Raw genomic sequence first — 27705 nt, forward strand, 5'->3', positions numbered from 1 at the left:
GCTCTAATGCCTTGTAGGAGCCCCTTACACCAGTACAATGCCTCCCATACATGTAACATGTATGGGAGGCATTATACACCACACATACATGTTGCACCGTATATATGATGGGAGGTACTGTAATTCTACCATCTTCACTATTTTTTTCTCTGCCTGGGGGGTTCAAGGGGGGGCAAAGCCCCCCTTGTAAACCTGATTCTCCAAAGTTCATTTGGGGTGGAGGCCAGAGGATCGGCGGGGCGCCCCCCTAACCCCCCCGGAAGAGGCAAAAACAAATAGTGAAGATGGGTGAATTACAGTGCACATCTGATTGGCCTGTGTCTCTGTGAGGTCACCGGATGCACAACCAATCGGATAATACATTGGGTTTGCCACTAGCGCCTCACATTTTTTCCAGCTCTCACTACAGTGGTTTTAGGAAGGTAATTTTAAGCTGACTGGTATTTATAATAGACATATGTATGTATACATACACACATACACACATACATACACACACACACACACACACAGCCCTTTCCAGTCAAATACCTTGTCATATATCATATACCTTTCAACCCTTAATATATATATTGTCTAAGTGTAACACTATTTTAATGTACTTATACTGTGTTTATTTTCAACTTGTAATACGTGTGCAAGAGTGGTTGTGATAATTGTTATCGTGACCCTTGCTAATAATAGCACACCACTTGTAATCTAACCCATAATCATTTAAACCCTATAGTAAGTCAAATTTCAGTGAGTGACCCACACAAATTATATATTCTTTTTCAGTAGGCCCAGCAGATTCAAAATATACCATTATTATTATTTATATTTCATGAAACGTGCGATTGCGGTGGCAAAAACATATATAAAACATAAATATATTTTTGCTTAGATTTTAGTAAATAATATTGAAAATGGCCAAGTAACCACTGCTGTTACTTTGTTCACATTACTAAAGTATCATCATAGGTAGTGCATATGGGCTTTTTGGGGTTATAATTTAGAGGCGCCCCCTTTGTGCAGTACAGAAATAAAAGCCCTTTTTTTCTTGCAGGGTACCTGACTATACAGAAAAAAACATCTTTTGTAAGAGAAAGACTTGTCTACAAGAAAATTAACTATTAGGGGTCTATAGACATACCAGATTTATTTTTATTGTGCATATAATGTAATATCCCAAAGCAAATCCCCATGTGTTTTTTTTATTATTAAACAAATCTCTGTAGTACTGCTGAAGAGATCACATGCAGCACTGTTGAATGACTGTACCAATCTGCTTGACAATCCTGATTTAGGAGGTCACTTCGTCTTTGCTTTGCTTTAATCATGTCCTGGTTTCTCAATAACTTACATGACACTGCCTAAATGCTTATACAAAACACTGTGGACATATGGTACTCAACAAAGGATACCAAAAAGATGAAGTAAAATTGAAAAAGGAGATACATCTGAAATTGTTTTTTAAAATGTTACGCTCTGAATCATGGAAGTCCCTTTTGAAGTCCATAAATAAAGGGAAGATGTTGCATTAGTGAGCACCACCATTCAGTGGTTAAAGGTAACAGTTATAGTGACAACAAGTTAACTTTACAAAAGGGAATACTTTTGAAAAATGAAAGTAAAAAGCAAAGCCTACGGAATTGGCCCTATTTACCTATGGACCAGGCTGCAATTTGTAGGCACCATGGAGGCTTGGTACCCAGTGTTTGTCAAGTGGCGCCCTAAATTGTAAGCCCCTGAAGGAGCCGGGCCCTCAACTGTATCGGTATGGTAACTTCTGTAATGGTTTGCAATCATTGTGTCTCTAATCTACGTATCTGTGCGCGGTTTGTGTTACAAATATATAAAAGCATAATAAGAACACCACCAATACCAAAGATATAATCTAGCACAAATAATGTTTTTTTTATTTTTCCTGCTGGTAAAGCTTACCTGTTTCTTCGATGTTAGGGACTGTAAAATAGACATCATTACCCCTTGGGATAGCATACAGTAAAGTTTCTTCTAGTGCAAGGAATACACTTGAATGATTTATTATCCTCATTTCATTATTAACTACCAGTTGCAATTCAGTTGCGTCTTTCTGTTGAACCTGTAATGGAAGAAGCAAACTGATCAACTCTTAAATCAGCAATTTGTTTAGACTAAAAGCTAAATTTTAATGGAATGTTTCCAATTAAATGAAACAATTGCTATCACGTTAACATTTTTTATACACTGAGGTTAAAACATTCTAGTAATATGCTAATATTTGGAAATATTTACATATCTGTCTCATTGCATTTCTGCGTCATTTTTACACCACTCCCCTGCAGCTTTCTTCCCTCTCAAAAAAACTGCAGAATAAGTTCTCAGATACTCTTCTTTCAGCTATCAAACAAACAGCTCCTAGTCACTCACACCTTAAAGGGACACTAACCGCAAAAATGTTTTTGTTCTCTTGCTATCTTTATTTAAAAAGCAGGAATGTGATGCATAGGAGCTGGCCCATTTTTGGTTGAGAACCTGGGTTATGCTTGCTTATTGGTGTGTAAACGTCAGCCTCCAATAAACAAGCGCTATCCATGGTGCTGAACCTAAAATGGGCTGGCTGCTAAGAGTTACATTCATGATATTCAAATAAAGATAGCAAGAGAACAAGAAAAATTGATAATAGGAGTAAATTAGAAAGTTGATTAAAATTACATGCTCTATCTGAATCATGAAAGAAAATTTTTTGGGATCAGTGTTCCTTTAACTACTAAGATGTGAAGCAACAACATTTATATTCACCATCCTAAAGAACTCAAGGATTTTTCACTGCTATTTGTTTTACAATCAGATTCTAATTCACACTTTTATCATGAACTTTATTATTTTACCTGATTCCCGTTGACTGTAACCACTTCTTCTTGAACAACAATCATTGTTCGTTCAGGATCCAAATCCACAGGCCTATCCTGGACAAACACACGTAAGCTCACAAGCCCTTGGTGTGCCTGGTCCTCCCATTCATTTATATTGTTATAATCAACTGAAAAGGGGACAAAATAAATAACTGTGACTGTTACGATTTTGTTTAACACAAATGTATTTATCCCTAAATATTACTATACACATACTTAAATGAAATATAAATTGTTCTAAAGAAGGGTAAATCCAACATGGATTCAACAAACAAAGCAATAAATAAATAAAGTTACAATGTTGTCTAAAAGAAGGATTATAAATGTGTAACCGTTTTTTTGTTTTTTTGTTAGTCCTTGTGTTTGTGTGGTGTGTAGCTGCCAATCGAGATCTAGTTATTCTTGTTATTAGTAAAATATATTTCCCCATGGTATAAGTTGTGCACTTATATGCACTTCCCGCAAGGTTTAAAGTCAATTTAAAGGGATATGAAAGGCAAAAATGTATAATTTCTCAATGTCTAGATTAATATCAAGTGAAAATATGCTCAAATATCTTTTGTTGTCTATTGTAAACATTTTCTCTGCAATCTTCATTTGATAAGAGGTATGTGTTCAAACCCAAACGGGAAGCTAATTTGCATTAGCCAATCACGGTGGGCAACCTCAGTTCTATCTTTCACGTACCCATGCATGCGCTATGGAATTTTATCGTCTAGTGCATGCACTATCCATTGCAGAGCTGAGTGCAGACGTCATTATCTTGGTAGTCTCGTGACCCCAGTGTGTTCAGACTCTGAACACAATGTGGTCACGTGACTCCCTAGATAGGGAGCTGCGCAGAAGAGGGAGAAAGGCTTCAAATTTGTTGTGAGCATATAAGGATCACCCATAGAAAAACAAGCAAAAGTATTTATTATGCTGCAATTTGTAATTTACCCTAGACTAACCAGCATTGTCTGAACAGCAAAAAAAATCCCAAAGCCTGGCAATAGTTTTCAGGGATTACCATGCTCTTGCATTGAGGAGAAATGCAAATTAAGTGATTGGTCAGTTAGAATACCTGTTGGAAAGCCCTATTTTGTGGGCTGTCGTTTATGACTTTGAGAAATAACAAATTATGCTTACCTGATAATTTCCTTTTCTTCTGATGGAAAGAGTCCACAGCTGCATTCATTAGTTTTGGGAAATAAGAACCTGGCCACCAGGAGGAGGCAAAGACAACCCAGCCAAAGGCTTAAATACTCCTCTCACTCCCCTCATCCCCCAGTCATTCTGCCGAGGAACAAGGAACAGTAGAAGAAATATCAGGGTGAAAGGTGCCAGAAGAATAAATTAGGTGGGGAGCTGTGGACTCTTTCCACCGTCGCCCAACAAACGGTCCTCCACCACTTATCTTCACAAATGAAGGAGACACCAGCCAAAACCCCCAAGGGAACAAGGCTAAGAAGAACCAAGGAAACCGAAAGGTCCCCTAATACAAAAAGAACATCACCACGAGTGAGTCCAGCTCAGAGACCCAAAGGGGCCCAAACAGGGAAAGGAGGCCACGCCTATATCAAGCGAAACCCGGGATAAGACAGGGCACAGAGACAGAACAGACGTCTATCCAACATCCTGCAAGCACGGAATGCAACTGAAAGAGGCAAAGTCCTCCCAGTGTCTGACCATAGAATGCCAAAGCATTCGACCATGTAAAATTGTGTAATACACCCAGGTGAAAAACCCCAAGTTTGAGAACACAGAGTCCATAACAGGACAACACAGAGGGTACTTGTGAGGAAGAGAAGCAGTCAAGCAAGAACAGACTGCAAAGGCAACTCCCAGACAGGGGGCACGTTCCAGGCAATCTAAGTCGCCGGTCCTACACACAGGTCCCTAAGTAGGGGAACACAAAACCTCAATCGAGGCCCCCTGAGAAGGAGAGTATACCTTTAGAACCTGAAGGAAGAGTAAACCCTCTTCTAATCAATGGAGCAAGTTGAAAGAAAAATCTATACCCTAGCAGACTAAGCTAGGATAGGTTCAACAAAGCTCACACATCCAGTGGAGACTGTGACCCGAACACAGTTCCCTAGAACGCTCGGCCATCCTGACCTGCAGACCCACACCCAGCTGGACCAACCCAGCCTCAGGGATCCAAGACAGGGGAACAAAAGAATCATGAAACAGGTACAGGAACGAGCGTAAGGATAGCACAGCCATCCCCACAGAGTACAAGTACAACCTGACTCTGAAGACAGACAACAAGGCCATAGACCTAAGGATCTATCAAATAAAGGCCCGACAAGTCTGCTTGGAGCCAGCAAGACCCCAGGGGGGGCCAATCCCACCTTTCCGCCTCCCATCCAGGAGAAGCCCCAAGCAAGGACTCTATCTCCATAGGGAGGAGAATATCCAGTAAAGAAAAGGGATGATGCCAGAAGGGCAATAAGCAAAAGCACAGCCAACCCATTCGCCTGCTGAGCAGGGAATCCACAGGAACACTGGCAAGCTGACCAGGGGAATGCAACCCTAAGGCGCACCAGAAATTGGACATCCAACGCCAGCAGCTGGGAACGAACCAACCACCCTTGAGGCTCAAGTCACACGGCTAACCACCAGATGACATGGGCTATTCTGTGACAAAGATTAAAGAAAACTCCGAAAACCTGGCCAACCCCTACCAGGTTAGGTAGATGGAGCAAGGACATAGCCCACGTTCACACTACCGTGGAACGCCCCGACCAGCCCCGAGATTCCAAAACCACCCAAGGCTGGGTCAGGAAAAAGGCCAAGCGAAGCTTCAGCAACCGGAAGTCTCAGGTAGAAAAACAGGTCCAGGCACCTAATAGTTCAGGCAAACCTTATCCTAGAACTAAACACCCCAACTTGCCAAAAAGCCAGACACCAGGGAATGGAAGCATATCCAGAGAATCTGGATAGCGAGAGAACTTGAAAACCCCTAGCTAAAGTCCAATGCTCCAGGGAGCAAGGCTAGAAGTCATAACATACTTCTCAAAGCCTCAGGACAACCAAGAGATACCTCAAGGTAAAAAAAATCCTACTAGCAGGACTAGACTTCACCTCCGCACAAGCAGAGGAAGAGAAAGGCACTAACCCTATCCAGCTCCAGAAAACCCTGAGCTAAACAAAGTCCCCACAGGGAATAACCATCACCCAGAAACACAGATCTCTAAAAGGTGATCCACTTAATGGAAGAAGACCCAAAGGTCTCTTATAACTCAGACAGACAGTACACGTCAAGAGTAAGAGCTGCATCTAGATACACTATAAACAGCTTACGCGTACACTTGCAAGGTGTCAAGAGCTGCAACTGGTTTGAAACTGCAAACCTTCCGCATGCTAGACAGCTATCCTGTACAAGCTGTTGGATCAAGCCCAAAAGAACAAATCCAGAGGCCTAAAAATGAAGGCAAAACTGCTCAATTGCGGTAAGGGGCATTATGGGGGAGGAAAACTCTAAGGTCCAGTGACGTGCTGTCATAGTAGGCAGGTGAGGCAGCATGTAATTACACAATTTCAATTTAATTATGTTTAATAATAAATAAAAAAAAATAAGGTTTTTAAAAAAAAATTGGGGTTCTCAAAGATCCCAAACAACCCTCCCACCCCCTGCCGCCGACTCCACCACCATAATTATTATAGAAGAAGCCTGTTGCCGTGCCTTTTAACTACTAAGTAAATTCACAAATCTACAAACACATCCATATTGCGCAAGGAAGTAGAGGCTGTTCAGCTCCCCTTCTGTTGCACAATATGAATGCATTTATTCATATGGGCCGCTAGAGACTGCCACCCAGTGGCAATAAAAGCTTATTCTCTTCTCTTTGCGGCCAATTCCGCTCCCAATAGAGGCTGCTCTCTAGCAGCCTCGAGACTCAGTCGGCAGCCAATCAGCGACAGCGGCACACTTCTCTTTTCATTTGCAGGTCTGGACTCACTGGTGCCGGGCGGCAGACTGACAGCGAGGTACGGAGTAACACGCACAGAAGAGAGGACACAGTGTGAGGACTCACTAGCCGCCCTACTTGCCGACATTCCCTGAAGAGCCATCTGGTGTGTGGTCTTTGCTCTTCGGGGCACCAGAGCTAAGCACAGAGGAAGTAGAAGTATTGTGTGGCTAGCTTCAGTGCTACCTGGGCCACACACTGTACATCTGCGGCTAGAAGATCCTGTCCCAGGTGCTGTTAACCGAGAGTGACAACCCCAAGGAGTATTATGAGGCACAAAGTTTACAAGGCGGTTCTGCAGAGAGCCTGGAGGAGGCTGTAGGAAGTTAGTACACTGTGACTTTTATTTATTATTAGTATTATTAACTAGTAACTACTTGACTAGCAAGTTATTATGCCAGTGGTTCAGGTAATCAGAGTTAAAATTGGTTTTAGTTTGTTCATGACAAATCCCAGTTTCTGTTTTTATTATACACTCAACAAAATGTATGTTGTACATCAATCTATACATTTTTTGTTATCATTAAAGGGATATAACATCTTTAAATGCAGAAATCTAATTCTAGAATTAAAAAATAAGCATATTTTGTGCTTATTGAAAACAAAACCAAGACTGTTCACTTCTTATAGCATCTGGCCAGTCTCAAGAGCTAGTGGGAAACACTAGAAAAACACTATTAATCCTTTGGTTGGTTTACAAAGTAGCTCTTCAAAGGTTAAGGCCCAGCTTGCAAAGTTATGATCATATTAAAGGGAGGGACATATAATCCAAAATTAAACTTTTCTAATTCTGATGGTGTGTGGGGTGTACAATTTTGAAAAAAACTTTCCAACTTTACTTCTATTTCATGTGTATATATGGGTATGCATGTAGCCAGTTAAGCACATAGATAAAGACCAGCTTGGGAGTCAGAGTATTGCAGATCCTGAAAAGGATTTGGTGGATGAACCAATCCCTAGTGTTAGTCTGCTCAGGACCTGCAATGCTTGTGGGACTGGCTCTTGAGTGAACCTTGCATATGTGTTTAACCCTCTTTGCTGTAATACAAAAAAAAAACATTGGTGAAGGGTCTGGCTCTGCGGAATGGAAGCTATACTGTGTGGTTGAAATGTGACAGGGAATCAGGGATATAGGATCATGTGTGGTAGAATCTGATTTTGCAAGAATTAAATTATGTGAACTGGTCACATGATTCCATGACAGGCTGTATGATGTGGAATATTATAAAAGGAACATGCTGAATCTTTTATACAAGAAGGGGTGGTAACATTGGCTGGAGAGATGTATATGATGATCATGTGATGTTTTTGCTATATAATGCAGTTAAAATTAATATATATATATATATATATATATATATATATATATATATATATATATATATAGCTGTGTTTTGTAGGTAGTTGCGCCTCTAATGGTAGAGAGTGGTGAAAAGCACTTGGAGTCAGTCTGATGATTGATGCTGATAGGGGTATCCCACTTCCTTCGGAACAAGATGAAATGTTAGTAGTTTGTAGAGATGGTGTTTCTATCAGCGCTTCCAGGAGGCGTTCCACATGTGCATATACAAGTGCAAAGGAAATAAATGTATCTCCAATCAGTAAAATGGTTATGTCAGCAGAAGGTGTAGTTAGCTCACCTGTTAGATCACAGGGTCCAGTGATCAACGTTGTGTACCTTTCTAGATATGCAGGAATAACTTATGTGCCCATAAGTAAGTTAGACGTGTAAATGCCCAAATAGTCTAGTATCTAGACTGCAAAAGAAATTGTAGGAATACCTCTCTGGTTCCACTCTGTATAATTGGACAGAAGGTGGATAGAAGGGGTATTCCACTTTATTCTGAGCTGTATATCCGTGTGGATAAAAGAGTTTAACAATAGAGAAATTTAAAAAAAATGTTTTATCTTTATTTACAAAATGTTAAAAAAATAGTTAATTTGATTTTATTAAAAAAATAAATATGAAAATGAATAATGTTAAATGAATTTATGAAGTGTAATCAAATAGTGAAACCTAAAAGTGAAATCTAATAGTTAACTATGTTACATTGTACCTATCCTTACTAACCGAGTATTTTGTATATTGTATCAAGCAACCAACTACTATATATAATGGTTGCTATACTCCAACAAGGATTGAGAGTAACTAGGGAATATGTTATAAGAGAGTAATACTAACTTACCCACTATAATAGCAACATGGCTTAACGGAGGGTAATAGGACACACAGTTTATTTAGAATACATCATTCACTTATACCCACAATGTATCTTTCATATTGAGTTTTGTTTTGTTATTTGTCAGCACATATGCCCTGTTAATAGGGTTTATTGTGTACATATGTTTTCGCAATCAATGACTGTGCTGAACACTAACAACAAAATCCCAACCTGGCATTGGCTAATTAGTTAGAGGTGGAGTTTGGATAACCAATAACATTTTAGGCAGTACTTTTTAAACCGAAGTGTATTACAAAATGACAGGCTATGACTACGGCTATATGCTGAAACGCGTAAGCCAATTTTTCTACACTTGATCTAACTAATTACAGGGTACTGCTGTCCTGTAACATTTTTTAACCTTTTGAAATAAAGAATTTTGTTTTACTTAACGGCGTTGGTGCTCTCTTGTTCTTTGAAAATTATCTACTTGCCATTTGCACCACGCCGAATCAGGTCTATCGAAGTCGCAATAGGATTGGCTGGCAAGCACACACCTGTCCGTGACGTCACTGACGTACCGCAAGTTGGATCGAACAGAGGAATCTGGGGCTCAGGAGCGTAAGCAAGCGGAAGGGTCAAGGAGCGGAACCTGGTTTCCCTGCGAGTCTCCGGCAAACACCCGTACACGCTACCTAGAGAAGGATCCTGACACGGAACTGAAGTATGGGAACAGGTATGTAGCGAGGGCCCGCCGTGGCAATATATCTCTGTATGGTGCACAGCGCTTGATAACTGCATTTATCCGGGAAGGGCCGCCGAGCCCAAATTTTGGGATTTGTTTGTTACAGCCAGCACATGAGCTTGTGTCCGCTACATATCGATCCACCTATGAACTTTGTGTAAACAGTGTATCTGCTGTTTGATAAACAGGACTGATTACCATACTATTAATTAGTTGCTCTAAGACCGCCATCCTAACTGTACCTTAAGGCTAAGAAGCTTCACTAACACAACGCAACTATTAGCGTACAGGACAAACTTACAGTGAATACTCTTGCTACCTACATTTGTTACTTGTGTAATCAAATATGTCAGATAAATGCACGTAAAAAAAGGGGACTAAGTACTGCTGCGGGTATAAAAATACAGTATATGGTAAAAAATCTGATGATAAAAAAAAAATGCTGGTGGTATACAAAAGTTAACTGTTTGTTGCGTCTAAAAAAGATTTACTTGAAAGAGTAGTGTTAATAAAAACTGGTGAATAAATATAAATCTGTGCGGGGGTACTCGGTATGTATATAAATAAATAGATATGCAATAAAAATGGTAGCGATAATAGTAACGGGTGAACAATGATTCAATAAATATTATATATATAAAAACGGTGATGACGAACAGTGCCTAGAATATGAGCACTAATGTGAATAAAAACGTACTTTGTTGTGTGGAATAAGTTTGCAAGGCGAGGGTTGCAAAAAATAAAACGAAATAGATGCTGCAAAGAGAGACTGTTGGCCGTGCGGCCCAAACAGTGTTATCGGATATCCGGAAGTGACGTAAGCGCTTCGTAAGCGTATCAGCTCACTTCATCAGAGGCATATATATTTATTGAATCATTGTTCACCCGTTACTATTATCGCTACCATTTTTATTGCATATCAATTTTTTTTAGCAGTACCCCCGCACAGATTTATATTTATTCACCAGTTTTTATTAACACTACTCTTTCAATTAAATCTTTTTTAGACGTAACAAACAGTTAACTTTTGTATACCACCAGCAATTTTTTTTTATCATCAGATTTTTTACCATATATTTTTATACCCACAGCAGTACTTAGTCCCCTTTTTTTACGTGCATTTATCTCTGACATATTTGATTGCACTTCATAAATTCATTTAACATCATTAATTTTCATATTTATTTTTTAATAAAATAAAATTAACTCTTTTTTTAACATTTTGTAAATAAAGATTTTTTTTTAAAATTTCTCTATTGTTAAACTCTTTTATCCACACAGATATACAGCTCAGAATAAAGTGGAATACCCCTTCTATCCACCCTCTGTCCAATTATACAGAGTGGAACCAGAGGGGTATTCCTACAATTTCTTTTGCAGTCTAGATACTAGACTATTTGGGCATTTACACGTCTAACTTACTTATGGGCACATAAGTTATTCCTGCATATCTAGAAAGGTACACGACGTTGATCACTGGACCCTGTGATCTAACAGGTGAGCTAACAACACCTTTTCTTCTGCTGAGGACAGGGATGCGCAATTTTTATCGCCCTACGCCCGGGACATGCAGTTCCGGGCACCGGGCAGGTGGATTTTCCCCACCTTTAGCCCTGCTGCGGGCTAGCAGTGCACAGGACGCGGTCAGCGAGTCAGAGACAGAGAGAGTTAAGTACGTGTTGGAAACGTATATGTCTTGTGCTGCAGTTTCATTTTATTATTACAGACAACGTAATCCAATAGTAACTGCGCTCCAATGAAACAGAGGCGGGCACTGGGTGGGTGCGGAGATTGCAAAGGAGACCTTATAATAAGGATCTGTTGTGTCAACGTTTGTTAGTAATGGCGGGCAGGGAGCGCTCGTTGTTGCAATGTCCGGAGTTTCCGTTCCCCAGTAGTTTGTGCTGCACGCTGCTGCTTGTCACAGCCTCACAGGCACAGTAATGTGAACTTCAGGAACTGTAGTATTCCAATTATTCACATGCTAACTGACTTCTATGCTGCCTACTGCAACCGCTTACACAATTAACCCAGAGGGAGGCATAGAAGTCAGTTAGCATGTGAATTATTGAAATACTACAGTTCCTGAAGTTCACATTACTGTGCCTTGTACTCAATGCATGTGTGACAAGCAACAGTGTGCGACACAAACTACTGGGGAACAGAAACTTTTTTGGACCATAAAACACATGCGCGCACGATTATGGAACAGTTTACCAACATCTATTGAAATGTCACAAAATGAGTTTTACAGTAGAATATCGGTGTCACTAAGCTAACTGGATACCTAAGATTCAATAAAAAAATTACGATATTAGTCTGAACTACACCGTCCTATACCTAATTGTGACGAATCAAACCTTCTCACCGTTACAATAGAGGGGTGTGGGCATGAAGGGGTTAATGGCACACAGCTCTGGTTCCCTTATCCTTGCAACTCTGCAAAAGGACCTTAAAAGGGATACCACATTAGCCCCAAATCTTGTACACACTGCTCTAATAAACAATTTCCCTGCTGCCACCACCAAAACTTTTAAATTAAAGGGGAGTTTGGGTGAACCCCTAAAAACTCACACTAGTTAACAATTAGGTAACGTGCCTTTAACCTTGTCTCAACAGGAGTGTGAATTCGGATATTAGAGCCCAAAAGACAGAATTAGATTTTCTATGTTTAATAACAAAATATCAATACAGAACACAGGTTAAACAGTGCAAAATTATAGACATTCAAAATAACATACAATTGCAAAGCTACAGTTCTTTAAAAAAAAATGGGACATGAAAAGAATTACACAATATCTAACTTATTACCAAGTTCCTTTAGATATGTGGAGAATGCCGGTCCTGATGTTAGTGGTTTGGTCCACAGGGCAGTTCTACCTAAAAAGTCTCTCTCTTGCATACTTGAACCAAATTTTCTTTGTCTTGTCAAAGACAACGCCCGGGTTATAATTTACAACGAGTGCAACCAATGCAAAGAAGTCTTAGCTCCCACTATCAGTCTCCAAGGGGAGGAGCATTCTGCATTCCTACACACAGTTACACTACTAAGGAGGGGGGGGGGAAGGAGGGGGGTTTCAGCTTACAGCTTTTCTGAAAGCAGTTTTCACACACAGGAAAAAGCAATTCACATTAAGCTTTTCCAGGCTGAGAACACAGTACCACCTTTGCGGGGTAGCCAATCCAGGTATCAACTACTCCACATGATTGTATCATGACACTAATCACTAGGAATTGTTACATAGCAAATTATTGCTTTTAACACCTCCTTATTACTAATATTATTTTATTGTATTTCTCTATATATTATGTTAGAATGAAAATAAATCAGAAAACCCAAACATATAGCAAATGATGGTACATTTCACGTTCTCATGTCTGACGTGGTGAACTGTGGTGTTTGTAGTTCATCTACGACTAATAACGGAGCATGCAGTGGGACTAATGAACCTTGTGTGAATGGCAGAGAGGGGCACATGGCCAGTTTAGGGCACTGATGGGTTACCTGGTGCATCGTGGCCAGCACTGCTGGTCTTTGGTGAGCAGAGACAGGCTGCTTATGCCTGTTGCCCGGGGACTGTCTCAGGGAAAGGGAAGATGGGCGGTGAAAACCCAGAACAAACTGCTGAAGCAATGGACCCTAATTGTAAGCCCCGAGTGAGCTGCGGGTGCAGAAAACATGTCATGTGAGGGTGACACTGCAGGATCCATTTCCCTACCCTGAGGCCGACCGGGTATTCGTAACTGTTAGCAGGGTGGACCGTAATGTTGACCAGGGGCTGGATTTGGACAACGTTGAAGTGAAGTATGAGGAGAACTTCAGGCAGGTGTTGATCCTGTCCTGGGACATTGATAGTCACACCTGCGTGGATGTTACCACCCCCGTGCGGTTCAGTGAGTTTGCTAGGGTGAAGGTGCCAAGAGTGGGCAGAGTGAGGAAAGGCATAGGTTACCAGGTCATCAGATGTCATAATGAGAATTTTGGAAGGTGGACTGAGGATGTAAGCGGTTAAATTAGGGAGAAAAAAAAAATATTGCTTTAGCCTGTTTTTAACTCTGAAATTAGTACCATGCACAAGCTCTCTGTGCCTTTCTCAGATCTCACAATGATAGCTACATAGTGCACATACTGGGCACTAACTTATCCGCTAATCAATCAGTAATATCACATTCTGTCAATAGCAATCAAAAGACTAGATTTGACAACAATTTTTCACTTCAACAGTGGGTTTTTTTTTTGGTTTTTTTCCTTTCTTGCTCTTTTTCATAACTCCATAATTGTATAGTAAACTACCTTTAGCAAGCCTAATTACTCACACAACTGGAATGAATACTTTATTTTATTCTAGGTGCTATAACTGATTCAATAACTGACATAAAAACAGAAGGTACAAAGAAGTGTATAATTTTGTTATACTTAATATTGACTTTTTTTTCTTTAAAAACTTTTCTTATACAACAGGATTTTATTTTAAATTGTTTTAATTGTTGGGTGGCGTAGATAGTTCCCCTATGTAACAAAAATATTGGTCCCATTACATTTGTGTGTCAGGACAAGTAGATTGCCATCAGGGCCGCCATCAGGGGGTGACAGGGGTGACTCCTGTCAGGGGCCCAATGGGCTAGGGGGGCCCCATGAGGCAAGAACTAAAAAAAAAAAAAAAAAAAAATTTTTTTTTTTTTTTTTTACATTTTGGCAGCCACCAGTGGGTACTACAGCAGAGAGCGAATTGAGGATGGGAAATGTTATTACAAGGAGTAAAGTATTAGCATTTGAGAGGATTTCTGAGTGTGCACTAAACCACTATGCACAGTGTGAGACAGACTTGGCACTTTGCTTGTAGAGTGTGTGCCTGAGTCAGGCGGCTGATCACTTTCATTTGCAGAGGAGGTAGGAATTACTTAGCAAATGTTTTTTATTTCTTTATGCAATTTAAGATTGTAACTTCAGTGTGGTAGTAGTTGTATGTTGGGGCCAGGGGTCCATAAAAACACTTTTTTTTTAGCAGCAGTGTATTTATGATTATTTGACAATGCTGTAGAAATTCTATATTTAAAACCATGCAGAAATGTTTCCTCCTCAATACACAAATGATATATATTACATTCCAGTTTACTGCCCCTTTATGCAAGGACTTTCCAGATACAAGGAGGCATTTTATCTAAGATTTTTACATCTACATAACATGTTATACTCTCAGACTAAGATTGCTCAGTGTTGAAAATGAGACAGGTTAACTTAAAACTGTTCAGTTTACTCTACAGCTGACTTAATTGTGAAATGCATACCAACAAGCTTAAGTCCTGCATTTAACCAGATCTAATTGTATGAGTACCACAGCTTATGGTTCCACCAAGACCATATAGAGTACAGCATTTTCAAAATCCACAAGTACAGCTGACAGATAGGAACATTTGCACACTATATTTAAAGTGGTGCTCTTGGTTGGGGGAAATGGGGAAAATATCAAACAAACATATGTCAACCTTTTAAAAGTACTTTTCTTCATCTAGCCATCTACCCAGATCATTAATGTACAATTTTGAATTCACAGAATTATTTTTGTTTGCACATTTACAAATATGATTCTTTAAAAAGTGATCTCTTAATTTCTGCATTTTTTTTTATCATGCAATGAGACCTTTCCGGAAGTCACCAATCTACCATTTAACCTTTAAATTATTGTTTAGGCAGTTCAGGGCCCTTCCTTTCAGCCACTGCATGCTGTTGTCATCATTTAGTTGGCATCTTCCTTTACAAAAAGATAATCAAAAATCCATATTTTGTTTTCTAAATCTCCTTTTTTTACAAAACTGTAATTTACCTCATTACTTGTGGTCAATGTAAACAAGTGCTAAGTGTCTGTTTGGGTGTCTGTGTCTGAGTTTCTTTGCGTGTTTGCTAGAGTGTCTATATGTGAATCCTTATGTGTGAGTGTGTTTCTTGGCGTGTCTGCTAGAGTGTCTATATGTAAATACTTATGTGTGAGTGTGTTTCAGTGTATGAGTGTGTCTGTGTGTGTGTATGTTACTACCTTTACAACATTTCCAAGTTTAAATAGACACTTAAGAATAAAGTGCATATACGTTTTAGTCACTTGGTCAAAAATTTCACATGTCAAAGGAGGGGGGGGGGCCCTGATCAATGGTTAAGTCAGGGGCCCCAAAATTTCTAGTGGCGGCCCTGATTGCCATATATATATATACAGGGAGTGCAGAATTATTAGGCAAGTTGTATTTTTGAGGATTAATTTTATTATTGAACAACCACCATGTTCTCAATGAACCCAAAAAACTAATTAATATCAAAGCTGAATAGTTTTGGAAGTAGTTTTTAGTTTGTTTTTAGTTATAGCTATTTTAGGGGGATATCTGTGTGTGCAGGTGACTATTACTGTGCATAATTATTAGGCAACTTAACAAAAAACTAAAATATACCCATTTCAATTATTTATTTTTACCAGTGAAACCAATATAACATATCAACATTCACAAATATACATTTCTGACATTCAAAAACAAAACAAAAACAAATCAGTGACCAATATAGCCACCTTTCTTTGCAAGGACACTCAAAAGCCTGCCATCCATGGATTCTGTCAGTGTTTTGATCTGTTCACCATCAACATTGCGTGCAGCAGCAACCACAGCCTCCCAGACACTGTTCAGAGAGGTGTACTGTTTTCCCTCCTTGTAAATCTCACATTTGATGATGGACCACAGGTTCTCAATGGGGTTCAGATCAGGTGAACAAGGAGGCCATGTCATTAGATTTTCTTCTTTTATACCCTTTCTTGCCAGCCACGCTGTGGAGTACTTGGACACGTGTGATGGAGCATTGTCCTGCATGAAAATCATGTTTTTCTTGAAGGATGCAGACTTCTTCCTGTACCACTGCTTGAAGAAGGTGTCTTCCAGAAACTGGCAGTAGGACTGGGAGTTGAGCTTGACTCCATCCTCAACCCGAAAAGGCCCCACAAGCTCATCTTTGATGATACCAGCCCAAACCAGTACTCCACCTCCACCTTGCTGGCGTCTGAGTCGGACTGGAGCTCTCTGCCCTTTACCAATCCAGCCACGGGCCCATCCATCTGGCCCATCAAGACTCACTCTCATTTCATCAGTCCATAAAACCTTAGAAAAATCAGGCTTGAGATATTTCTTGGCCCAGTCTTGACGTTTCAGCTTGTGTGTCTTGTTCAGTGGTGGTCGTCTTTCAGCCTTTCTTACTTTGGCCATGTCTCGGAGTATTGCACACCTTGTGCTTTTGGGCACTCCAGTGATGTTGCAGCTCTGAAATATGGCCAAACTGGTGGCAAGTGGCATCTTGGCAGCTGCACGCTTGACTTTTCTCAGTTCATGGGCAGTTATTTTGCGCCTTGGTTTTTCCACACGCTTCTTGCGACCCTGTTGACTATTTTGAATGAAACACTTGATTGTTCGATGATCACGCTTCAGAAGCTTTGCAATTTTAAGAGTGCTGCATCCCTCTGCAAGATATCTCACTATTTTTGACTTTTCTGAGCCTGTCAAGTCCTTCTTTTGACCTATTTTGCCAAAGGAAAGGAAGTTGCCTAATAATTATGCACACCTGATATAGGGTGTTGATGTCATTAGACCACACCCCTTCTCATTACAGAGATGCACATCACCTAATATGCTTAATTGGTAGTAGGCTTTCGAGCCTATACAGCTTGGAGTAAGACAACATGCATAAAGAGGATGATGTGGTCAAAATACTCATTTGCCTAATAATTCTGCACTCCCTGTATATATATATATATATATATATATATATATATATATATATATATATATGTTGTTTAGGTCTGTGATGTGATGTTTTATGCTTTAGAAAATCTGAAGTGTGAGCATTGTACAGTAGAATATAAGGTGTTCATATTATTGTATTAAACTTAAATATTTATTGCAAAATATGTTTTTTAAGAATATATTTTTAGGGTTCATCTTTTTATGTGTTTAATACAAGGAAGTGCTCAGTTTTTGGCTTGGGGGCCATAGCAGAGTTCATATATGTGATGCTCAGGCATATCAAAACAAGTACCTCACTAGCCTCTGACCTCACCGCACGTCACTGCCAAGGTCTGATGAAATCAGATGTCGGATAGAGTGACGTAGCGGAAAACTCCCCTGCCCAGTCATTTATGACTGAAGGCTATAAGGACTGAAATAATCCTTTCCCACCTCACGGACCCACAGGTCCACTCGAATGCTTAGTTGAACATGAAAAACAATGATAACCTGAGCACTCTGCGCTTCTACCAAACCAGCCGAGCAGGACAGCGCCACGTGTCTGAACAGCTGCAAGACCGAACAAACCCAACAGGACCAGCCTGCACCTAGGGTCCCAACCGGCAAGCTGCATAAATTCTCCCTCATAGGGGAAAAAACAGAAAACAGACATTTTTGTAACATAGGACTAACATGTCCAAAACAACTTCCGAAGAAGTAATAAAGAGTATCAATCCCAGAAGGTTCCCAAAGGAAAAACAAAAACAAAAGACATCCCATCGGGTAAAAATAAAATATAAGGCAACCCGGAGATTAGCGCCCCAAAAGACACAGGCCTACCCGCAGGATCAGCCAAATGGAGCCCTATCTTACAAAATTGGGAAAGATCTAAAAAAAAAAAATGACAATCAGGAGATTACCTCATCCCCACATGTCTAATGAGGTGCACCATTCGAATTATCAGACTGAAAATCCCTGTAACGATAGGGTCATTCAATAACTGAAATACATGTCTGAGCAATACGCGAAGGTGCGCAATCCTGTAACGAAAGGCAAAACACTCAGGAACAGTTACACCTGCAGGGAACTGTAGAGGCCCACCCCAAGGCAGAAGGCCCGGGACAATAGGGCATGAGCACATTCTTAAATAAACATCTGGACTCTGCAGACGAACAATCGCCAACATGCTATGGAAGCGAAAACTTGCTGCAACCTCCGGGGGGGGGGGGGGGGGGGAACACGCCACCCCGCATGGAGGAACCATAAACTGGGTTACCCGCATGTGTAGAAGTATGATTTGGTAGGGAACTCGCCTCTTGAAGGATGGGACCCCCAGAGGCGGATGGCTCAGCAGTCCCCTGATTCCCTGAGCCCGAGGAACCAGGCGCTCTTATATGGCATACGGACCAAAACTGGTATACATGTGTTGAGGCCAATCCAGATTAGTCACCGGACACAGAATCTGAAATCAAAATAGTCTGGCTATCAGAATTCTCCATAACTAAATCTGAAATGAGCACAGTCTCAGCATCAGAATCCTCCATAACTAGATAGAAGAAATATCAATATGGACTAAAGTATTAAATAAAAACGGCACCTGACACCCATAATGGCTGGGGCACTCACCACCTCCTATGACCAGACCCCTGCGGACTAGAAGATCTCCTTCGCCACATGGTCAAGAATGCGGAAATAGGGAACGGAACCACGCCCGAACATAAGGTGAACTGTACAGTCCAAAAAAAGTGCACCCGACCAAAAGGCTGCATCACTTCCAAGGGCCTCAAAGTTCCAACCACGAGCCCATAAATATCACACATAAGCAGGTAGAATCACATATACATGATTATAAACCCCCCTGTTCAATAACCCCCCTCAGAAGATATTAACCCTCGATTCCAAGATACTTACAGAGACTCACTGAGACCCTTACGTCATATAGTTAGACCCGCAAAGGTGTGTACCCTCTCAGGAAAACATTCACATTACAGTACATTGACGATAAAGTAAAATGAAACAATCTTGTCAGAATCAACACCGTGGAACAGGAACACGGTCTTTCAAGTGTGATCAATAGTGGCATTGCCTCCGCCATGGACTTGAGAGAAGAAAGCAGGCAGCGGAGCGAAGTTCAACAATACTGATTGCTTGAGGAGCTGTTAATATGAGTCGAGATGGTTTCTTAGAAAGACTATCCCTGCATCTCTGGACTCTAACTTTAAAACTCCTGTTCCATGCCGAAGAGTACTACCCTCCTTAAGAGACAAAAAAAAACAAATATTAAAAATTCTGACACGTCTCTGCCAACCTCCGGGGACGAAAGGCAAAGAATGACTGGGGGATGAGGGGAGTGGGAGGAGTATTTAAGCCTTGGGCTGGGTTGTCTTTGCCTCCTCCTGGTGGCCAGGTTCTGTATTTCCCAAAAGTAATGAATGCAGCTGTGGACTCTTTCCATTTAAGAAGACATTTTTATTTTATTACTTAGAGACTTTGTTTTAAGAAAACTGTAAGTGGGATTTATTTAATATGACAATATTAACTCATGTGCATGTTTATTTTACATTACTTTTATAATCCTTTAAACAGATTTCACTTAAAATATTTCATGCCAGGTAGTATTTTAAACATTTGAAATGGATAGAGCTATGGCACCACTGGCAGACACACTCCTGAATGAAATTACAGTAATAGGGTTTATTTATCGAATATATATCTTGATGTATTATAATAGGGAGGGGTGCTTCACACAATTGAATTATTTAAAGGGACAGTCAACACTAGATTTTTTTGTTGTTTAAAAAGAAAGATAATTCCTTTATTACCCATTCCCCAGTTTTGCATATCCAACACAGTTATAATAATAAATGTTTTACCTCTGTAATTATCTTGTATCTAAGCCTCTGCTGACTGCCCCCTTATTTCAGTTCTTTTGACAGACATGCAGTTTAGCCAATCAGTGCCCAGTCCTAGGTCACTTTACGTGCATGAGCTCAATGTTATCTATATGAAACATCTGAACTAATGCCCTCTAGTGGTCAAAATGAAGAGGCAGTCTTCAAGGTCTAAGAAATTAGCATATGAACCTCCTAGGTTTAGCTTTCAACTAAGAATACCAAGAGAACAAAGCAAAATTGTTGATAAAAGTAAATTGGGAAGTTGTTTAAAATTGCATGCCCTATTTAAATTATGAAAGTTTTTTTGGACTTGACTGTCCCTTTAAGAACACATTGTGGGAATACAAGAGAGATTCCCACCAAAGAATGCGAATGTAGCACTCACTGCCCTGACTACCAGACGGAATAGAACAACTAAATTAAAACATAACTTTTATTATTATGGTATATAAAAAAGGGGGGGGGGGGTAAATCCCACTTCAAAACCAATGGAAGGAGTAGTTACTATTATGTAACCTAAATAACATAATTTATGTAAGAACGTACCTGATAAATTCATTTCTTTCATATTAGCAAGAGTCCATGAGCTAGTGACGTATGGTATATACATTCCTACCAGGAGGGGCAAAGTTTCCCAAACCTCAAAATGCCTATAAATACACCCCTCACCGCACCCACAAATCAGTTTAACGAATAGCCAAGAAGTGGGGTGATAAGAAAAAAGTGCGAAGCATAAATATAAGGAATTTGAATAATTGTGCTTTATACAAAAAAATCATAACCACCACAAAAAAGGGTGGGCCTCATGGACTCTTGCTAATATGAAAGAAATGAATTTATCAGGTAAGTTCTTACATAAATTATGTTTTCTTTCATGTAATTAGCAAGAGTCCATGAGCTAGTGACGTATGGGATAATGACTACCCAAGATGTGGATCTTCCACGCAAGAGTCACTAGAGAGGGAGGGATAAAATAAAGACAGCCAATTCAGCTGAAAATAATCCACACCCAAACAAAGTTTAAAACTTATAATGAATAAAACTGAAAATATAAGCAGAAGAATCAAACTGAAACAGCTGCCTGAAGTACTTTTCTACCAAAAACTGCTTCAGAAGAAGAAAACACATCAAAATGGTAGAATTTAGTAAAAGTATGCAAAGAAGACCAAGTTGCTGCTTTGCAAATCTGAACAACCGAAGCTTCATTCCTAAACGCCCAGGAAGTAGAAACTGACCTAGTAGAATGAGCTGTAATCCTTTGAGGCGGAGTTTTACCCGACTCGACATAAGCATGATGAATTAAAGATTTCAACCAAGATGCCAAAGAAATGGCAGAAGCCTTCTGACCTTTCCTAGAACCGGAAAAGATAACAAATAGACTAGAAGTCTTTCGGAAATTCTTAGTCGTTTCAACATAATATTTCAAAACTCTAACTACATCCAAAGAAAGCAATGATTTCTCCTTAGAATTCTTAGGATTAGGACATAATGAAGGAACCACAATTTCTCTACTAATGTTGTTAGAATTCACAACCTTAGGTAAAAATTTAAAAGAAGTTCACAACACCGCCTTATCCTGATGAAAAATCAGAAAAGGAGACTCACAAGAAAGAGCAGATAATTCAGAAACTCTTCTGGCAGAAGAGATGGCCAAAAGGAACAAAACTTTTCAAGAAAGTAATTTAATGTCCAAAGAATGCATAGGTTCAAACGGAGGAGCTTGAAGAGCCCCCAGAACCAAATTCAAACTCCAAGGAGGAGAAATTGACTTAATGACAGGTTTTATACGAACCAAAGCTTGTACAAAACAATGAATATCAGGAAGATTAACAATCTTTCTGTGAAAAAGAACAGAACAGAAAGAGCAGAGATTTGTCTTTTCAAGGAACTTGCAGACAAACCTATATCCAAACCATCCTGAAGAAACTGTAAAATTCTCGGAATTCTAAAAGAATGCCAGGAAAAAAGATGAGAAAGACACCAAGAAATATAAGTCTTCCAGATTCTAAAATATATCTCCCTAGATACGGATTTACGAGCCTGTAACATAGTATTAATCACAGAGTCAGAGAAAACTCTTTGACTAAGAATCAAGCGTTCAGTCTCCATACCTTTAAATTTAAGGATTTGAGATCCTGATGGAAAAAAAGGACCTTGTGACAGAAGGTCTGGTCTTAACGGAAAAGTCCACGGTTGGCAAGAGGCCATCCGGACAGGATCCGCATACCAAAAACCTGAGAGGCCATGCTGGAGCCACCAGCAGAACAAATGAGCATTCCTTCAGAATCTTGGAGATTACTCTTGGAAGAAGAACTAGAGGCGGAAAGATATAGGCAGGATGATACTTCCAAGGAAGTGACAACGCATCCACTGCTTCTGCTTGAAGATCCCTGGATCTGGACATATACCTGGGAAGTTTCTTGTTTAGATGAGAAGCCATCAGATCTATTTCTGGAAGACCCCATATTTGAACAATCTGAAGAAATACCTCTGGGAGAAGAGACCATTCGCCCGGATGAAACGTGTGGCGACTGAGATAATCCGCTTCCCAATTGTCTATACCTGGGATATGAACCGCAGAAACTAGACAGGAGCTGGATTCCGCGCATACCAGAAATCGAGATACTTCTTTCATAGCCAGAGGACTGTGAGTCCCTCCTTGATGATTGATGTATGCCACAGTTGTGACATTGTCTGTCTGAAAACAAATGAACGATTCTCTCTTTAGAAGAGGCCAAGACTGAAGAGCTCTGAAAATTGCACGGAGTTCCAAAATATTGATCGGTAATCTCACCTCCTGAGATTCCCAAACCCCTTGTGCTGTCAGAGACCCCCACACAGCTCCCCAACCTGTAGGACTTGCATCTGTTGAAATTACAGTCCAGGTCGGAAGAACAAAAGAAGCCCCCTGAACTAAACGATGGTGATCTGTCCACCACGTCAGAGAGTGTCGTACAATCGGTTTTAAAGATATTAATTGAGATATCTCTGTGTAATCCCTGCACCACTGGTTCAGCATACAGAGCTGAAGAGGCCGCATGTGAAAACGAGCAAAGGGGATCGCGTCCGATGCCGCAGTCATAAGACCTAGAATTTCCATGCATAAGGCTACCGAAGGGAAAGATTGCGACTGAAGGTTTCGACAAGCTGATATCCACTTTAGACGTCTCATGTCTATCAAAGATAGAGTCATGGATACTGAATCTATCTGAAAACCTAAAAAAGGTTACCTAAGTCTGAGGAATCAATGAACTTTTTGGTAAATTGATCCTCCAACCATGATGTTGAAGAAACAACACAAGTCGATTCGAATGAGATTCTGCTAAATGTGAAGACTGAGCAAGTACCAAGATATCGTCCAAATAAGGAATACCACAATACCCTGTTCTCTGATTACAGACAGAAGGGCACCGAGAACCTTCGAAAAAATTCTTGGAGCTGTAGCTAGGCCAAACGGGAGAGCCACAAACTGGTAAAGCTTGTCTAGGAAAGAGAATCTCAGAAACGGATAGTGATCTGGATGAATCGGAATATGCAGATATGCATCCTGTAAATCTATAGTAGACATATAATGCCCTTGTTGAACAAAAGGCAGGATAGTCCTTACAGTTACCATTTTGAATGTTGGTATCCTTACATAACGATTCAATATTTTTAGATCCAGAACTGGTCTGAAGGAATTTTCCTTCTTTGGTACAATGAAGAGATTTGAATAAAACCCCAGTCCCTGTTCCAGAACTGGAACTGGCAAAATTACTCCAGTCAACTCTAGATCTGAAACACATTTCAGAAATGCTTGAGCCTTCGCTGGGTTTACTGGGACACGGGAAAGAAAAAATCTCTTTGCAGGAGGCCTTATCTTGAAGCCAAATCTGTACCCTTCTGAAACAATGTTCTGAATCCAAAGATTGTGAACGGAATTGATCCAAAATTCTTTAGAAAAAACGTAATCTGCCCCCTACCAGCTGAGCTGGAATGAGGGCCGCACCTTCATGAGGACTTAGGAGCTGGCTTTGATTTTCTAAAAGGCTTGGATTTATTCCAGACTGGAGATGGTTTCCAAACTGATACCGCTCCTGAGGAAGAAGGATCAGGTTTTTGCTCCTTGTTGTGACAAAAGGAACGAAAACGATTATTACCCTGGAAAGAAAGGGAAAGCAGAGTAGACTTAGAAGACATAACAGCATTCCAAGTCTTAAGCCATAAAGCTCTTCTAGCTAAAATAGCTAGAGACATATACCTGACATCAACTCTAATGATATCAAAGATGGCATTACAAATAAAATTATTAGCATGTTGAAGAATAAAAATGCTATGAGAATTATGATCTGTTACTTGTTGCGCTAAAGCTTCTAACTTAAAGTTGAAGCTGCAGCAACATCCGCTAAAGATATAGCAGGTCTAAGAAGATTACCTGAACACAAGTAAGCTTTTCTTAGAAAGGATTCAATTTTCCTATCTAAAGGATCCTTAAGGAAGCACCATCTGCCGTAGAAATAGTAGTACGCTTAACAAGAGTAGAGACAGCCCCATCAACTTTAGGGATTTTGTCCCAAAACTCTAATCTGTCAGATGGCACAGGATATAATTGCTTAAAACGTTTAGAAGGAGTAAATGAATTACCCAAATTATTCCATTCCCTGGAAATTACTTCAGAAATAGCACTAGGGACAGGAAAAAACTTCTGGAATAACTACAGGAGATTTAGAAACCTTATCTAAACGTTTAGATTTAGTATCAAGAGGACCAGAATCCTCAATTTCTAATGCAATTAGGACTTCTTTAAGTAAAGAACGAATAAATTCCATTTTAAATAAATATGAAGATTTATCAGCATCAACCTCTGAGACAGAATCCTCTGAACCAGAAGAACCATTATCAGAATCAGAATGATGATGTTCATTTAAAAATTCATCTGAAAAAAATGAGAAGTTTTAAAAGACTTTTTACGTTTACTAGAAGGAGGAATAACAGACATAGCATTCTTAATGGATTTAAAAACAAAATCTCTTATGTTATCAGGAACATTCTGAGTATTAGATGTTGACAGAACAGCAACAGGTAATGTAACAGTACTAAAGGAAATATTATCTGCATTAACAGTTTGTCATGACAAAACAGTACAAACAACAGCTGGAGGAACAGATCCCAAATATGAAACTGACTGTCTGAAATAAGGAATGTTGAACATCCTGAGTCAAGGCAAATAAATGTTTGAATACATATATTTAGAACTTTATAAAAAAAGTGCCCAACCATAGCTTAGAGTGTCACAGAAAATAAGATTTACTTACCCCAGGACACTCATCTACATGTTAAAGAAAGCCAAACCAGTACTGAAACGAAAATCAGCAGAGGTAATGGTATATAAATAAGAGTATATCGTCGATCTGAAAAGGGAGGTAAGAGATGAATCTCTACGACCGATAACAGAGAACCTATGAAATAGACCCCGTAGAAGGAGATCATTGAATTCAAATAGGCAATACTCTCCTCACATCCCTCTGACATTCACTGCACGCTGAGAGGAAAACCGGGCTCCAACCTGCTGCGGAGCGCATATCAACGTAGAATCTAGCACAAACTTACTTCACCACCTCCATAGGAGGCAAAGTTTGTAAAACTGATTTGTGGGTGTGGTGAGGGGTGTATTTATAGGCATTTTGAGGTTTGGGAAACTTTGCCTCTCCTGGTAGGAATGTATATCCCATACATCACTAGCTCATGGACTCTTGCTAATTACATGAAAGAAATATAAATATAATAGGCCTCTGAGGTATGATAGCCTTAGTAAATATTAAGGTTAAGTATACAGCATCAGTTCCAGATAAGAACAATGTTATTATCCTATATTGGCACTACTTTCTATTCGACTAGCTAAGATCAAAGGTAGGAGTAAGTAAGTTAGATGCTCATATAAATGCATGTAATATAGAGAATACAATCTACTGGTTAAAGGACTTGAGAGAAAACTTGGGAAATGTATAATTGCGTTTAAATAGTAATATCCATGTGTAGTAATATTTAATTACGATACACTTGTATCAATTGCAACCTAGTAACTGTCTATTGGAATTATTCTAAATGTGAATTATTCTAAATGTCACCAGTGTATCTAACTCCAAGCGCTTATGTACAGCAGTTCCGATGTTTATGTTCCATAAAGTGCACATTCCCCGTGGTGTCACAGATGCTGGCAGCCTGTATTACGTAAATATTGCTACATTTGTGTCCCAGGGTAATAACAGAATTTATGCTTACCTGATAAATTACTTTCTCCAACGGTGTGTCCGGTCCACGGCGTCATCCTTACTTGTGGGAATATCTCTTCCCCAACAGGAAATGGCAAAGAGTCCCAGCAAAGCTGGCCATATAGTCCCTCCTAGGCTCCACCCACCCCAGTCATTCGACCGACGGACAGGAGGAAAAATATAGGAGAAACCATATGGTACCGTGGTGACTGTAGTTAGAGAAAATAATTCATCAGACCTGATTAAAAAACCAGGGCGGGCCGTGGACCGGACACATCGTTGGAGAAAGTAATTTATCAGGTAAGCATAAATTCTGTTTTCTCCAACATTGGTGTGTCCGGTCCACGGCGTCATCCTTACTTGTGGGAACCAATACCAAAGCTTTAGGACACGGATGAAGGGAGGGAGCAAATCAGGTTACCTAAACGGAAGGCACCACGGCTTGCAAAACCTTTCTCCCAAAAATAGCCTCCGAAGAAGCAAAAGTATCAAATTTGTAAAATTTGGCAAAAGTGTGCAGTGAAGACCAAGTCGCTGCCTTACATATCTGGTCAACAGAAGCCTCGTTCTTGAAGGCCCATGTGGAAGCCACAGCCCTAGTGGAGTGAGCTGTGATTCTTTCAGGAGGCTGCCGTCCGGCAGTCTCATAAGCCAATCGGATGATGCTTTTAAGCCAAAAGGAAAGAGAGGTAGAAGTCGCTTTTTGACCTCTCCTTTTACCAGAATAGACAACAAACAAAGAAGATGTTTGTCTGAAATCTTTTGTAGCCTCTAAATAGAATTTTAGAGCACGGACTACGTCCAAATTGTGTAACAAACGTTCCTTCTTTGAAACTGGATTCGGACATAAAGAAGGTACAACTATCTCCTGGTTAATATTCTTGTTAGAAACAACCTTTGGAAGAAAACCAGGCTTAGTACGCAAAACTACCTTATCTGCATGGAACACCAGATAGGGCGGAGAACACTGCAGAGCAGATAACTCTGAAACTCTTCTAGCAGAAGAAATAGCAACCAAAAACAAAACTTTCCAAGATAGTAACTTAATATCTATGGAATGTAAAGGGTCAAA

General features: G+C 39.9%; 1 protein-coding gene across 2 annotated transcripts in view; it reads right to left on the reverse strand.

The window, feature by feature from the left end:
* Positions 1 to 27705, reverse strand: part of GINM1 (glycosylated integral membrane protein 1) — a 164038-nt gene that overhangs the window by 39249 nt on the left and 97084 nt on the right. For both annotated transcript variants that reach the window (XM_053710636.1, XM_053710635.1), the window contains exons 4-5: positions 2853 to 3004; positions 1924 to 2083 (exon numbers count right to left, since the gene is read on the reverse strand). In XM_053710636.1, the coding sequence (XP_053566611.1) occupies positions 1924 to 2083; positions 2853 to 3004 (312 nt within the window). The remainder of the gene's footprint in view (positions 1 to 1923; positions 2084 to 2852; positions 3005 to 27705) is intronic.

The sequence above is a fragment of the Bombina bombina genome, chromosome 4 (assembly GCF_027579735.1).
Source record: "Bombina bombina isolate aBomBom1 chromosome 4, aBomBom1.pri, whole genome shotgun sequence".
NCBI lineage: Eukaryota > Metazoa > Chordata > Amphibia > Anura > Bombinatoridae > Bombina > Bombina bombina.